The 16,652-nt window shown below is 45.3% G+C and overlaps 1 protein-coding gene across 1 annotated transcript in view; it reads left to right on the top strand.

The window, feature by feature from the left end:
- Positions 1-16,652, top strand: part of LOC134741711 (exportin-5) — a 38,947-nt gene that overhangs the window by 1,618 nt on the left and 20,677 nt on the right. The window contains exons 5-12 of the mRNA XM_063674607.1: positions 2,777-2,995; positions 6,019-6,189; positions 6,811-6,975; positions 7,416-7,544; positions 7,930-8,172; positions 10,133-10,263; positions 11,201-11,342; positions 16,414-16,597. Of these exons, the coding sequence (XP_063530677.1) occupies positions 2,777-2,995; positions 6,019-6,189; positions 6,811-6,975; positions 7,416-7,544; positions 7,930-8,172; positions 10,133-10,263; positions 11,201-11,342; positions 16,414-16,597 (1,384 nt within the window). The remainder of the gene's footprint in view (positions 1-2,776; positions 2,996-6,018; positions 6,190-6,810; positions 6,976-7,415; positions 7,545-7,929; positions 8,173-10,132; positions 10,264-11,200; positions 11,343-16,413; positions 16,598-16,652) is intronic.

Below are 16,652 nucleotides of genomic sequence, written 5' to 3'. Positions count from 1 at the left end.
AAAGGGTTGTCCGGTCCCTGCGGGAGACACCACTCTTCCATTGGAAAATAGGGCACAAACCATCATACTGTACTTAATTTAATTTATATACAATTAATAATATTTACTCCCAAGGTGGTCACTGGTCACATATTTTATTATTGTGTGAAATAGTTTGGTATCAATATTGATACATGAGTTGATATTTAATTAATCACTTACACAGGTATATTTTTAGGATTCCGTACCAAAAGGGTAAAAACGGGACCCTATTACTAAGACTCCGCTGTCTGTCTGTCTGTCCGTCTGTCACCAGGCTGTATCTCGTGAACCATGTTAGCTAGACAGTCGAAATTGTCACAGATAGTGTATTTCTGTTGCCGCTATAACAACAAATTCTAAAAACAGAATAAAATAAATATTTAAGTGGGGCTCCTATACAACAAACGTGATTTTTTTGCCGTTTTTTGCGTTATGGTACGGAACCCTTCGTGCGCGAGTCCGACTCGCACTTGGCCGGTTTTTCAAATAAATTTTATCAAGTCATAAGTTGGTATTTGAAAACATTGATGTAATTAAACAAAAAATCTACAACAGTTTAACTGCAAAAACTAGATCTGCTTTTATGATAACCCTGACATACTTTTGTGCTATAATGATTATGTGGGGCATTGGTTTATTCTATGTTATATTCTTTGATTTAGGTGACGCTCATGCAACTGCTCAAACAATTAATTCAGTACAAGGTACAAGTTATTTCTTGCAAATTACTTTATATTTTATTGATATGTGCACTATTGAACTAAGTCACTAAGAAAGTTAACTTAAGAGCAAAATTTTAGTTTTTATATTGATTTTTTACACATTTTAAGAACAAGCAAATGCCATGTAAAAATTAGTCCTGGTACCATTGTGATTTATGGGGGAATGCGGATCCTAGCCAGCCCAGCTGGGTCACATTATGACACTAATATTTTGGTTTACCTTTTCGACGCTGTGTCAAACACAAAAGCTGTAATCCAGATGCCACGTCACCGAAGTGTCAAAACTGGAATTGAACTTTATGCATATGCATGTAGGTCTATTTTGCTCTGTGGCCTATGCTATGACCAATTTATTGGTCTTTGGCGTTGAACCTACGGTACGTATATATCGGTCATTGGCGTCCAAAAGGTTAATGCATAAATTCTAAGGGGTCATCCATTAATTACGTCACACGAATTTCTAGGTTTTTTGCCCCCCCCCCCCCCTGTCCTTGTCACATTTGGCAAACCCCTCCCCCATGGTGTGACGTCACATTTTTTCAACGAAATCAGCAAATCGAACAAGTATATAATATTTTATCAAAATATTTTTGACAAGAGAAATAGATATATTCTTTATTGTGCATAGTTAAAACAAATTTAGATACATTATAATTAACATAGCGAACTAAGCAACAACAGGCGGTCTTATCGCTAAAAAGCGATCTCTTACAGACAACCTTCAGGTAGTAGAATTTACCGTATGGAAGAAATAAATGGGTAGAAAAATAAACGGATAACAAGAGTAGGAGAATTTTTTAAATAAAATCAGCACAGATAAATATATAACAATATACATACATAAATAGTTAGGTACATACATATTAAAGATCATACTAATAAATATTAAAAATAAATACATATATAAATATCTATACATATACATACATATATAATATAGCAGAGATAGTAATCGAATGGTTAACAAGCTTATGGAAGTGACAGATAGTGCATTTTAAGTTGAGCCTTAAAAATAGGAAGCGATTTAGCATGTCTTAGATCAGACGGCAGAGCATTCCACAACCGAATCGCTTGGAAGGTGAAAGAATCCTTGTAGAATTTAGAAGAAGTAGTAATTTGGGCAAGCAGATAATTCTTGGAGCATCTTAAAGAAGAAAGGTATTTGAAGTGCTCTTTTAGGTACAGGGGGGTAGTGGGGTTGAAGAGTATACCATACAGGAGGGCTAGAATGTGAGAATTGCGTCGCACACGTATGGGAAGCCACTTGAGCTGCGAACGGTAATAGGAAACATGATCATATTTTCGCAGGCCATAAATGAAACGGATGCATAAATTTTGAAGACGTTCAAGTTTATTAAGTTGTTCTTCACAAAGATCGAGATAGCTGATGTCCGCATAATCTAAAATGGGAAGGAGCAAAGCTTGAGCTAGCGCAATTTTGGTTGAGAGTGGTAAAAAGTTACGAAGCCGCCGTAGAGATCCTACAGCAGCAAACATTTTCCTACTAACCTCATTGATCTGAGGGATCCAAGACAGAGTACGGTCCATAATTATGCCTAAATTTTTGACTTGACTTGAATAGGGAATCTCTATGCCGTTAAAAAATATTTTAGGTATGTTGGAAAAATCTATTCGGGAAATTAATTTAGAACTACCTGTAATGAAATATTAGGAATTTTATAACCCAAAACTCATTAGAAAAGAAAATTAAGCAAATAAAAACGATTATCGTTCAAAAAACTTGTTATTTAACTCTACAGCGAATAAAATAATTGAAATAAATTTTTGGTTACTGATGAAATTAAAGTTTGTTACTCGCCCGTCCCCTTGTCACAACTCACAACATGTGACATTTTCTAAACCCCCTCCCTCTCCCTAAATGTGTGATGTAATTAATGGATGACCCCCAAAATTACTTATACCTATTTTAATTTGTCATTTTACTTGTTTTAAAAGACACCATTATTTGTCCCAGTTTATAGGTGAACATTGCTTAAGAACAATTTTAGAACTCTCCTACATTTGTGTTAAAGGAAAACGCCATGAAATTGCTGTACATTGGCGGCTGGGAGCCGGGGCACCTGAACGACGCGCTCGCGCGGGTCATCGTGGAGATGATCAAGCGCGAGTGGCCGCAGCAATGGCCGACGTTGCTCGCCGAGTTGAGCGACGCGTGCGCGCGCGGCCACGCGCACACACAGATCGTGCTGCACGTTTTCCTACGGCTGGTGGAAGACGTGGCCACGTTGCAGGTGAGTGGCTCTTGTGGACCACACTGCTTACAGAGCTGATCCCAGATCATACAGCTTGTATTTTTACTGCTGGAAGTTAAGTGACCACATTAGAGGTGAAGGTAAGGTCCTAATGGCCCACGCTGCAAGCGTTCTTCTGTTTCGAGGTAGCATCCTTAGTTTTACTACTTTTAAGTAAGTTAACGGGGGGGCCCCCCGTGTTTAAAAACAGTAGAGTAGTATTGATAATTAATGCTAATGTTAAGAAATATTAATCCCACCAAAAACATTTTCATGTAAAATATTGCCAAGACGAAACCATAAGGCTCGCACTGTCAAAAAGTTATCAGATCTCTTGTAGAGCCAAGCTTTTAACTCTACAAGCTCTAACTTCACAATAACAAACAAATACTTAAAAAGTACGGAACCCTAGGTGGGCGAGTCCGACTCGCACTTGGCCGGTTTTTTAGATATGAATAAAATCTAAAGCTATAGTTGGTCAAACCAAATTGTCAGTAAATAAGAACAAATAAAAAACTATACACATCCTTTTCTTTTGGGTGCTAGTAGTAGTGTAAGACAAAGATAGTATGATTCTCTCTGTCTATGTTTGAAATGAGACAGTTCTTTGACGAACTATATGTAATTGAACATTTTTAAACGGGACCCTATTACTAAGACTCCGCAGTCTGTCCGTCTGTCACCAGGCTGTATCTCACAAACCGTGACTAGCTAGACAGTTGAAATTTTCACATATGATGTATTTCTGTTGCCACTATAACAAAAAATACTAAAAACAGAATTAAATAAATATTTAAGTGGGGCTCCCATACAACAAACGTGATTTTTTTGCCGTTTTTTTGCGTAATGGTACGGAACCCTTCGTGTGCGAGCCCGACTCGCACTTGGCCGGTTTTTATGTTTAATAAGTCCACTAATGACATCATATCCCGGGAATTTTGTTTATCTGGGCCGTGTTGCATAATGAACTACAAGTAATACTACAAGCGGAACTCCTTTTCTAATAAGTGGTATAATCCAAACCCAAGTAAGTAAGTAAGTAAATATTCTTTATTGCACCAAAATTATACATTTTACATACATGTAAAACTACAAAGAAATATTTAAAGAAAAAATAGAACCAGGTAACAACAGGCGGTCGCTCAAGTTATGACGGTTCAAAAAAAACCGGCCAAGTGCAAGTCGGACTCGCGCACCGAGGGTTCCGTACTTTTTAGTATTTGTTGTTATAGCGGCAACAGAAATACAACATCTGTGAAAATTTCAACTCTAGCTATCACGGTTAATGAGATACAGCCTGGTGACAGACGGACAGCGGAGTCTTAGTAATAGGGTCCCGTTTTTACCCTTTGGGTACGGAACCCTAAAAATGACGAAGCGCTTCGAGAAAAGGTAGGTAGTGCCCTTGCGCTTCGCTTTGCTCGTCTTGGCGGGGGCACTGCCGTGCCCCCAGATGACCTAGCTAGTGTATTAATTAAAACACCTTTTAACTATTCTAATTATTTTCTCATGTAATTATGTCAACTCTTATTATTTAATACATACAATACTTGTCTGCAGTACAACTATATCTAAAATTAAATATAGTGTGCGCAAGAATATTTCAAATTATTCATAGTCTATAAGCATAGCCAAAGAAATTGCCAATATTTTTTATATCTTAAACGCATATAATATTCAGTATATTTACTATTTTTAAAACGTGTGTACGTGTATTTCATGTACTTTTCAAACTTGTTTGACATTTGAACAATCTGCTATTTGGAGGTTAAACTGCATTTGGAGGTTTAGTAAGATTGTTTACAGTCACAAAGTTAGGCATGAAATTCATAGATAAGAGCTGTATCGTTAATTGACGCGCCACGACTGGCGCGCTTGTTACTACACCGCTTGACATAAATCATTTTAAACCCAATGGGAAATGAAATTTTTGTTATCCTATTTAAAGCAAAGTAAATGTGTTTTATAGATGATCAGTTAAATGTGGCTTATTTCCATCAAGAGAAGGGTCCTTATGCACATGAAGCATATACCCGTCTTTTTTTTTTTTACTACAAAAAGGCAAGCATTTGACCGCAATCTCACCTGATGGTAAGTGCCGATGCAGTCTAGGATGGATCATGCTTTCCTAAAAGATGTCTATTCACTCTCGATTTAAAAAGATCCAAGTTATAGTGGACTGGGAATATATTTGCAGGAAGTGAATTCCACTCCTTAGCCGTTCGCATGATAAAGCTGGATGCATAGCGCTTAGTACGAATCAATGGCAGAGTAACGACGTAAGGGTGAAACGCAAGTCCGCGTCTAGTCCCACGGTGGCAGAAGGGAAATGGGGGTATTAAATTATGTAATCCCATCGCACACTCCCCGAAATGTATCCTGTAGAACACCGATAAACAAGCTACCTTTCTACGGTGTTCAAGGCTCTGCAATCTAGCCTTTACTAATCCCGCATCTCCAATAAGCTTCCTAGCGCGTTTGTCTATGGAATCTAAGGCGGCTAACTGATATTTGGCGGACCCATCCCAAAGGTGGCTGCAGTACTCCATACACGACCGGACTTGAGCTACGTAAAGCTGAAGAAGCCGCCCCGGTGTGAAGTACCGCTTGACTTTAGAGAGGACGCCCAATCGTCTAGCTGCAGATTTGGCCAGAGATTCAATATACGCCCCAAAGCTCAGGTTAAACGAGATACTCGTGCCAAGATGGAAAGGAAATGATGGAAAGCCACAAATTTATACATGTTTAGTGGATCACACTACTCTAAACCTATTTTTATGTGACACCTCTGTGTAGTCCATTATATTCAATATGTTTATTTAGTTTTACATTTGAGCGTATTATTTAGCTCTATAACCTAATGATTGATTAAAATTTAGTTATATGCACTCCCCATATTGTATTTTTGTATTGTTATAAATTTCATACCAAAATGTCCTTAGCTGCTACTCAATAATTGGGTTGGGCTTGTGTCGGTGTCGCCTAGTAGAGTCAGTTGTAGACCTTCTGGTTTGTGTCAACAGACGCTCGAGCAACACCAACGGCGCAAGGACATCTACCAGGCGCTGACCAGCAACATGGCGGAGATCTTCGCGTTTTTCATGCGGCTGATAGAGTTACACGTGCAAGAGTTCAGAGAACACACCGCCAAAGGCGACGCCAACGCTGCCGCCAGCAACGGCAGGGTTGTGCAGGTACTCAAATTATAGTTTATTACAAACTAGCGAGTAGCGACCCGCCCCGGCTTCGCACGGGTGCAATGCTGATGTATTATACATATATTATAAACCTTCCTCTTGAATCACTCTATCTATTAAAAACCGCATCAAAATCCGTTGCTTAGTTTTAAAGATCTAAGCATACATAGACAGCAAGAAGCGACTTTGTTTTATACTATATATTGATAAAATTAAATATTTCAAGTTTGTGTGCCACTGTATTGAGAGATTAGGAAACCTTCATTGTAATCCTAGCTATGCTTTAGAAGGGAAACCATTAAATGAAGATTTTTTTTCTTGCAGTAAATTAAGCACTTAAGCCCTTAGTTTATTTTATTGGATACGTATGTATAAACTTGGCTCATTAGAGTTCAGTTATAGGCTCCTTATGATTAAAGTACACTAAGGTCCACATGCACCATTCCGCTACCCCGCTAGCCTATAGAATGGTGATGTTAAATGTTTCATAACCCTTTGCACTACTATATTATTACTATAAATCTCACTACGTGGTGACATCGTCACTGAGTGACGAAACCCCATCCTTAAAAAAATATAGATAAAAAAAAACTAAAAACCAAAGTGCTACGTCTACAGGTGGTCCTGCTTACGCTAACGGGATTCGTGGAGTGGGTGTCGACCAACCACGTGGTCATGAACAACGGGCGCCTGCTGCAGATCCTGTGCATCCTGCTGCAGGACGAGGCCTTCCAGCTGCCTGCGGCCGAGTGCCTGCTGCAGGTGGTGAACAGGAAAGGTTCGGTGAGTGTGTGACTGTTCTTCTTTTTCTTTGTTAGGGGTTATGTCAGGCTCCTGAGCCGCTGTGTCACTGCGACCATTACTGATCTATTGTGATCACCGCCTACCACAAGTACTAGTTCTTGGTGAAGCCCTGGACTGGAGCTTCGAACAGATGCAGGATCTTTTAGAAATCGAGAAACTTCTACTCCTCCTGGCGTTATATAATACCCAGAAGCGAGTCACGAGTGCGCATTAGGGCAGGGCAATCTGTGAAGGTGTGCAAGTGTTACTAGCTGTTACATACCTCTTTGATAATCAACTTTAACAATACAACGTATTTATCGTGACTCACCATTAATTAAATTTAACTATTAACAATAATAAAGATATTATTCTGCACAAATTGTGCCAGTTTGGTACAACCAGCCCTATGTTATTCCTTATTAGTGTGGCAATTGCAGACTAAGGAGCGCAAGCCGCTGATGATTCTGTTCAGCGAAGACGCGATCTCATGCATTCACCGCGCCGCGGTGGCCAGCATCAACGTCCCGGACGAGAAAAACTACTTGTTCCTAAAGAAGCTCTCTCAGGTTGGCGGATTTAACATTAACTTGTAGCCTTTTCAGGAGTCATGTATCGGGGGGCAATATACAAAGAAAAAAAAAAGTTAGCGTATTTGGAGTTTTTAACTTAACATGTGGACAACTGGTGGTTCCTGGAAACACAGTATACATACATATAACAACCCTTGACTTTATCGTGACAGGTATTTACTTCCAAATAAAACACAAATTCAGTCAAATGGTCCCGTATTATCTAAACTTTTAAGATCCACCGGCTTAATTGGGTATAATGACTACCATTACTCCTGCAAAGGGCAAAGTTTCAGTTTAGAGTTTTGCTTGAATTATATAATTTTAGTTTTTATACACATTACAACTTCGTTATATAAAACAAGTAAACGTAATCGTGCAGGTGGTAGCGGGCTTAGGGCAGCAGCTAACGTCCCTGTGGAACTACGCCACGGGCGTGGAGTTCTGGATGCCGGTGCTGCTAGAGAGCGTGCTGCTGCTGACGTCGCACCCGTCGCTGACGCTGACGCACGCCGTGAGCGGCGTGTGGCTGTGCGTGTTCCGGCACGAGCACGCCAGCAGACTGCCCGCCGTGGCCGCCATCGTGCCGCGCTGGCTGCACGCCGCCGCGCCCAAGCTGCTCAAGGTACGCATACGTGAGCGGCGTGTGGCTGTGCGTGTTCCGGCACGAGCACGCCAGCAGACTGCCCGCCGTGGCCGCCATCGTGCCGCGCTGGCTGCACGCCGCCGCGCCCAAGCTGCTCAAGGTACGCATACGTGAGCGGCGTGTGGCTGTGCGTGTTCCGGCACGAGCACGCCAGCAGGCTGCCCGCCGTGGCCGCCGTCGTGCCGCGCTGGCTGCACGCCGCCGCGCCCAAGCTGCTCAAGGTACGCATACGTGAGCGGCGTGTGGCTGTGCGTGTTCCGGCACGAGCACGCCAGCAGGCTGCCCGCCGTGGCCGCCGTCGTGCCGCGCTGGCTGCACGCCGCCGCGCCCAAGCTGCTCAAGGTACGCATACGTGAGCGGCGTGTGGCTGTGCGTGTTCCGGCACGAGCACGCCAGCAGGCTGCCCGCCGTGGCCGCCGTCGTGCCGCGCTGGCTGCACGCCGCCGCGCCCAAGCTGCTCAAGGTACGCATACGTGAGCGGCGTGTGGCTGTGCGTGTTCCGGCACGAGCACGCCAGCAGGCTGCCCGCCGTGGCCGCCGTCGTGCCGCGCTGGCTGCACGCCGCCGCGCCCAAGCTGCTCAAGGTACGCATACGTGAGCGGCGTGTGGCTGTGCGTGTTCCGGCACGAGCACGCCAGCAGGCTGCCCGCCGTGGCCGCCGTCGTGCCGCGCTGGCTGCACGCCGCCGCGCCCAAGCTGCTCAAGGTACGCATACGTGAGCGGCGTGTGGCTGTGCGTGTTCCGGCACGAGCACGCCAGCAGGCTGCCCGCCGTGGCCGCCGTCGTGCCGCGCTGGCTGCACGCCGCCGCGCCCAAGCTGCTCAAGGTACGCATACGTGAGCGGCGTGTGGCTGTGCGTGTTCCGGCACGAGCACGCCAGCAGACTGCCCGCCGTGGCCGCCATCGTGCCGCGCTGGCTGCACGCCGCCGCGCCCAAGCTGCTCAAGGTACGCATACGTGAGCGGCGTGTGGCTGTGCGTGTTCCGGCACGAGCACGCCAGCAGGCTGCCCGCCGTGGCCGCCGTCGTGCCGCGCTGGCTGCACGCCGCCGCGCCCAAGCTGCTCAAGGTACGCATACGTGAGCGGCGTGTGGCTGTGCGTGTTCCGGCACGAGCACGCCAGCAGGCTGCCCGCCGTGGCCGCCGTCGTGCCGCGCTGGCTGCACGCCGCCGCGCCCAAGCTGCTCAAGGTACGCATACGTGAGCGGCGTGTGGCTGTGCGTGTTCCGGCACGAGCACGCCAGCAGACTGCCCGCCGTGGCCGCCATCGTGCCGCGCTGGCTGCACGCCGCCGCGCCCAAGCTGCTCAAGGTACGCATACGTGAGCGGCGTGTGGCTGTGCGTGTTCCGGCACGAGCACGCCAGCAGGCTGCCCGCCGTGGCCGCCGTCGTGCCGCGCTGGCTGCACGCCGCCGCGCCCAAGCTGCTCAAGGTACGCATACGTGAGCGGCGTGTGGCTGTGCGTGTTCCGGCACGAGCACGCCAGCAGGCTGCCCGCCGTGGCCGCCGTCGTGCCGCGCTGGCTGCACGCCGCCGCGCCCAAGCTGCTCAAGGTACGCACATAGCACGGAGGTACGATCATCGTCATTGGCAGACAATTCATTGCGATGTCCGAATTAATCACATTTAAATTAGAAACTTCTTAACCCTTTTCCAGGCCGCATCACTCTCCAAGTTTTTCCCAAAAATTCCAAATATATTCCAATGAATTCCAGCTTTGATGAATCATTAGAAGACAAGTCACATTTTCCGAAACCGCAAGCTTAAGTGGAACCTTAAACCGGAATGCTAAAGTTGAAATTCTATTGGCGTTTATGTGGTTGAGAAATCGTACTATGCCTGGAGAAGGGTTTTTAGGTAGACGCGCCTCCAAGCATATCCGCGCTCGACTAAACCGCATAAAGCGCTCTTATCATAACAGCGAATATATGTGTTCGCAGGTGACGTACCCCGCCACCCGCGCGAGCGGCGCTCACGACGCGGCCACGTACGCCTGCATCGACTACGACAGCGAACAGGAGTTCGCAGTCTTCTTCAACCGCTGCCGCACCGAGATACTTGACTGCTTTAGGTGACCTGTATTCCATATTTTATTTTTATTTTATAGTTTTCATTTCCATTAAAGTGCCATCCATAATTTTATTTTATAGTTTCAACAACAGTTCCACTCAACAAAATTATGCTTTCCGATAGCCAATACACAAGTTATTTTAAATTAAATGAAATTAAATAATCATTTATTTTCAGGCATTGCCCATAGCAGTGTTAGTAACAAACACTTAAATAATAATGTTAGACAGTACAATTAATTAAAACCTACCATGCAAATCAATATACAAGATACAAGACATTTATTGGTAAAAGTTAATGTTTTACAAAAGTTAATATACTCAGAGCTAGGACTAGGATAATACAATACCGGATGAGCCGTACACTTTTACATTACATAAACTATTTACATTCAAATGTAAAATTTGACTAGTATCACAATCATAAAAACATGTCAATAATCAATATTAGGTACTTCAAAAAAAACGGTAAAAAATTCACGTTTGCTGTATGGGAGCCCCACTTAAATATTTATTTTATTCTGTTTTTAGTTTTTTTTTGTTATCAGCTATAACAGAAATACATCATCTGTGAAAAAAAATCGTAAAACAAAAGCTTAATAAATACTTTAAATGAAAACTATAGCGAATATAATCGGTCCAGCCGTTTTTGAGATATTGCAAAGTCTTCTCTTCTTAGTAAAAAGACGTACAAAGCGCTGCGAAAGTATACTCCCTTTTGCTTGTGTGTACATGATACTTACTAATAGTCCCCGTTTAGCCTGTTCTGACAGAATGGTAACTACGGAACTGCCACTGACCATGGCCCGACTCTTGGCCAATTTTGCTAGTTTTTTACTAATGCAATAATATGCGCCGTGGAGCACAATTATAGTACCGCAGGACGTGCGACCGAGGTACGCGGAGGAGTGACATTAATATTGTGACTATTGTCTCCAGGCATTGCATGTGCGCGGCGCCGCTCGTGACGTGGGCGTACGTGGAGCAGTGGACGCGCGCCGCGCTGGACAAGGTGGAGTCGTGCCCCGCCGAGCTGGACCACACGCACCCCCTCCACGTGGAGTGGGAGGCCTTGTCGCAGGTTAGTCTGCCAGCCCGTAGTCCCGTACGTGGAGCAGTGGACGCGCGCCGCGCTGGACAAGGTGGAGTCGTGCCCCGCCGAGCTGGACCACACGCACCCCCTCCACGTGGAGTGGGAGGCCTTGTCGCAGGTTAGTCTGCCAGCCCGTAGTCCCGTACGTGGAGCAGTGGACGCGCGCCGCGCTGGACAAGGTGGAGTCGTGCCCCGCCGAGCTGGACCACACGCACCCCCTCCACGTGGAGTGGGAGGCCTTGTCGCAGGTTAGTCTGCCAGCCCGTAGTCCCGTACGTGGAGCAGTGGACGCGCGCCGCGCTGGACAAGGTGGAGTCGTGCCCCGCCGAGCTGGACCACACGCACCCCCTCCACGTGGAGTGGGAGGCCTTGTCGCAGGTTAGTCTGCCAGCCCGTAGTCCCGTACGTGGAGCAGTGGACGCGCGCCGCGCTGGACAAGGTGAAGTCGTGCCCCGCCGAGCTGGACCACACGCACCCCCTCCACGTGTAGTGGGAGGCCTTGTCGCAGGTTAGTCTGCCAGCCCGTAGTCCCGTACGTGGAGCAGTGGACGCGCGCCGCGCTGGACAAGGTGGAGTCGTGCCCCGCCGAGCTGGACCACACGCACCCCCTCCACGTGGAGTGGGAGGCCTTGTCGCAGGTTAGTCTGCCAGCCCGTAGTCCCGTACGTGGAGCAGTGGACGCGCGCCGCGCTGGACAAGGTGGAGTCGTGCCCCGCCGAGCTGGACCACACGCACCCCCTCCACGTGGAGTGGGAGGCCTTGTCGCAGGTTAGTCTGCCAGCCCGTAGTCCCGTACGTGGAGCAGTGGACGCGCGCCGCGCTGGACAAGGTGGAGTCGTGCCCCGCCGAGCTGGACCACACGCACCCCCTCCACGTGGAGTGGGAGGCCTTGTCGCAGGTTAGTCTGCCAGCCCGTAGTCCCGTACGTGGAGCAGTGGACGCGCGCCGCGCTGGACAAGGTGGAGTCGTGCCCCGCCGAGCTGGACCACACGCACCCCCTCCACGTGGAGTGGGAGGCCTTGTCGCAGGTTAGTCTGCCAGCCCGTAGTCCCGTACGTGGAGCAGTGGACGCGCGCCGCGCTGGACAAGGTGGAGTCGTGCCCCGCCGAGCTGGACCACACGCACCCCCTCCACGTGGAGTGGGAGGCCTTGTCGCAGGTTAGTCTGCCAGCCCGTAGTCCCGTACGTGGAGCAGTGGACGCGCGCCGCGCTGGACAAGGTGGAGTCGTGCCCCGCCGAGCTGGACCACACGCACCCCCTCCACGTGGAGTGGGAGGCCTTGTCGCAGGTTAGTCTGCCAGCCCGTAGTCCCGTACGTGGAGCAGTGGACGCGCGCCGCGCTGGACAAGGTGGAGTCGTGCCCCGCCGAGCTGGACCACACGCACCCCCTCCACGTGGAGTGGGAGGCCTTGTCGCAGGTTAGTCTGCCAGCCCGTAGCGTAGTCCCACTTCTGTTCGGGGATTCTTCACCACGTCACTAAGCAAAATGTGAGACTCAAGTACACATTGGACAAAGATATTGGACAGGTGGAATAGCACCCTAAGCGAGAAGGCGATAAGGATGATAGTTTCATGCCAAAGGGGAATGGAAAGGAGTACCCACCAAAAACATATTCATGTAAAATTTTACCAAGACGAAAGCATAAGCACTACTAGTACTATTAGTACTAGTAGTACTATTAGTTATTCTGTGTCATAAAGCATGCACATTCAAAAAGTTATCAAATCTCATGTTGTAACTACACCTAAAGTTGCCCATTACACCTGCACATACCATAACCGTAGTGGCAACGTGTCAGGCAAAAAAAAATTGCCGACAAGAATATTTTGCCGGTGCCGAAACTCCTCGCACGACACGCACACGTAACGTTGCCAGAACGGTGCGTGCAGGCGGCGAAACGGTGATCACTCGGGTTATAGCCGCGTATGGTGACCGTTATAAACGCGTTGCCATATCTCTTGCTCGCTCTTGCCTGTCTGAAACCGCCAGTTTTAGAACACGCACGTTACTTTTAAGAGCGCTATTACATTTCGGCGTTGAGCGAGTTTAGGTATTTTACGCGCTGCGGCGGGCTGTGCGAGCTCAGTATGCCGATCCCTTCTACCACGTTTTCCCTCTCGCTCGCACTACAATGACGGATTTAATAATCTTGATCCTTCGTGAAGCATACTGAAAACAATTATAACGACACTAACTGTACTTAAATTTTAAAATCCTAATTATTGTTATTTGGTACGAAAATACTAAATCCAGTGCAAATGTACTTACTTTTGTATTATAAAAGAATTATTTTATACTAGAAAGAAATTATACTCGCTTGTTTACATGTTTCGTCATTACATTTGGTACAGGTACAGGGTAACCGTACCGCTTGGGTAGCGAAACTATTTTAGCTATATGTAGCAGTGTTGGCCGTAATTGTAAATTTTAATTAACCATTGATCACTTGCATTAACCATTAGTTCCGCCATTAACCAATTGCATTACGCACCAATTGCATTAAAGTTAATTCGAATTAAATTTTTGAGACGTTAATGGCCATTGAAGTTAAAGTTTTGTTTAGTGTTGTTTGACATATCAGTCAAATTTTACAGATTGACAGTTTTGGTCTTTTTTAGTGAAAATGAACATGGTTTGTTTGCTAAATTATATCCCAAAAAGATAATTTTCACTGAAAATGACATAAACTGTCAATCTGTCAAACTTGACTGATATGTCAAACAACACTAAACTATGTCACTTAGTACCAAACTTAAAAAAAACGTTAATTTTCACAAAAAAATACAAAAACTGCCAAACTGTCAATTTTGACAGATGTGTCAAACTACATTTTCCATCCCATGACTAATGTTGAAGGTACTATCAAAATCGGACAAACCGTTTCGATTTGGGATCCAAAAATGTCAAACTGTCACAAAATGTCAATTTTGACAGATTGTATAAATCTACACTTGACAATGTGACTTGGTGCTAAATTATATCCCAAAAAGATAATTTTCACTGAAAATGACAAAAACTGTCAATCTGTCAATTTTGACTGATATGTCAAACAACACTAAACTATGTCACTTAGTACCAAACTTTAACAAAACATGTTAATTTTCACTAAAAATTACAAAAACTGTCAAACTGTCAATTTTGACAGTTTTGACAGATGTGTCAAACTACATTTTCCATCCCATGACTAATGTTGAAGGTCCTATCAAAATTGAACAAGCCGTTTCGATCTGGGATCCAAAACTGTCAAAAATGTCAATTTTGACAGATAGTATAAATCTACACTTAACAATGTTACTTGGTGCTAAATTCTATCCCAAAAAGATAATTTTCCCTGAAAATGACAAAAACTGTCAATCTGTCAAACTTGACTGATATGTCAACCAAACCTTAGTTCCACTAGGTACTGCCAGGATTCAGCATCAGCTCTATCATGGGTACTGCTCTCCTAAGTGCTCATCAAGACGAGTCGGATGACTAAAACAGCGGGTGCCTATGTTGCACAGGAGGATGAGTAATACATACTCAAAACTTATACAAGTTCAGTCTTAGTTATAACGGAGCATCGTTTATAATGGCGTAAACGCCATCGACAATAAGTTCCCTTTTTATAGGAAATACCACATTTTATTCTGTTTTTAGTATTTGTTGTTATAGCGGCAACAGAAATACATCTGTGAAACTTTCAACTGTCTAGCTATCACGGTTCATGAGATACAGCCTGGTGACAGACGGACAGACAGACAGACAGACAGATAGCGGAGTCCTAGTAATAGGGTCCCGTTTTTACCCTTTGGGTACGGAACCCTAAAAACAGAATAAAATAGATATTTAAGTGGTGCTCCCATACAACGAACGTGATTTATTTACCGTTTTGTGCGTAGTACGGAACCATTTGTGCGCGAGTCCGACTCGCACTTGGCTGTTTTTTTATTTTATTTACTACCTATAAAATGTCAGGTAATTTCAAATATTTTTATTGTTGTTCGGAAGTTTGTTATGTTACTATACTATATTATAATACTTAGGTATAACAACAAATACAGTACTCGGATCAAAGTTTCTCAGTCGCAGTTTACACGCACACAGTATAGCGTTTTACACGGCGCCTGCCGCACACAACGATAAAAAACCTCGTTGTCGCCGTCGAAAACGTGCAGAGCCAAACGACACAGGTCCGACCTCTTCAAGCTCTGCCGCGGTACTGAGATCGCCAGCGCGCGTCATTGGCAATATAGAGTAGTTTTCAAAAAATTGCCAAAAAATTAAAGTAGAATTTGATAAACACAAATGTATACCAACAGTATAAGCATACGTTGTAGATTGCTCGTGTATAAAAATGACTTCGATACTAAGTAGATTTTCGTAGGAATTTACACTTGTTTCGAAGAGAAAATTCAATTCGTTTAACATTGATTTTCTCTTTCTTAAAAGCATGTAGGAAGAATATCGTTCGATATTCCTAAAGTACAGGATATTAGTAATACAAAATATCCAACTTTAGCAGAGTAAACTTCTCAAAATTTACAAATAAGAGCTCACAATTCAGTGCTTCACGCGGTTTTTCGTAAACGACCATCAGAAAAAAAATCATTACTAATTTAATTAGTCCTTTTTCTAAAATGTACAACGATATTCCTAAAGATAAGAAGACGCTCTTACTGGAACAAGTACTCTTTATTTCTAATAATGAGCGTAAAATCTTAAATCCTGTCGGGAATATCATCAATTTTACATTATTTCGACTTTTCTTGTAAGAACGCTCTTAATATTAAAATGGATGACGAAAAATTAATCAAGACTGTGGACACGCGGCAGCGTGTCCAGCCAAGTTCAAAGAAAAAGGAACTGGCGACGCAGCAACCGTGTGTAACAGGAACCATTTCGAGCTACCGGGCTACCATTATCGATCAGTCATGTTCGAAGAACGATCTACAATCCGACTTCCGCGGGCTTAAGATCATGAGATTCGAAAGTGTTGCCATGAAATCAGTTTTATATTGTCTCAACCTCGTGGCGGCATAAAAAGTTGAAGATTTTATCTATAACTTAATTTTCCAGGTGTTAGACGTGGTGCTATCGCGGCTGCTGCACTGCGAGCCGCGACCCAACGTGGTGGAGGGTCTGCAGCTGCTGCAGCGCTGCGTGGCTTGCACGCCGCCCGCGCCGCTCATCCTGTCGCTGCTGCTGTCGCTGGTGTCCGCACTCTTCGTGTTCCTCAGCTGCGCCTGCAGCCAGGTCGCAGGTAGGTACATGACGTCATCCCTCCAGTAACACACTACCCGTCTCCTAACTGTATT

This window comes from Cydia strobilella, chromosome 5 (assembly GCF_947568885.1).
Source record: "Cydia strobilella chromosome 5, ilCydStro3.1, whole genome shotgun sequence".
NCBI classification, from domain to species: Eukaryota; Metazoa; Arthropoda; class Insecta; order Lepidoptera; family Tortricidae; genus Cydia; species Cydia strobilella.
Note: the sequence above shows the minus strand (reverse complement) of the source record. Positions and strands in the feature narration are given on the sequence as shown.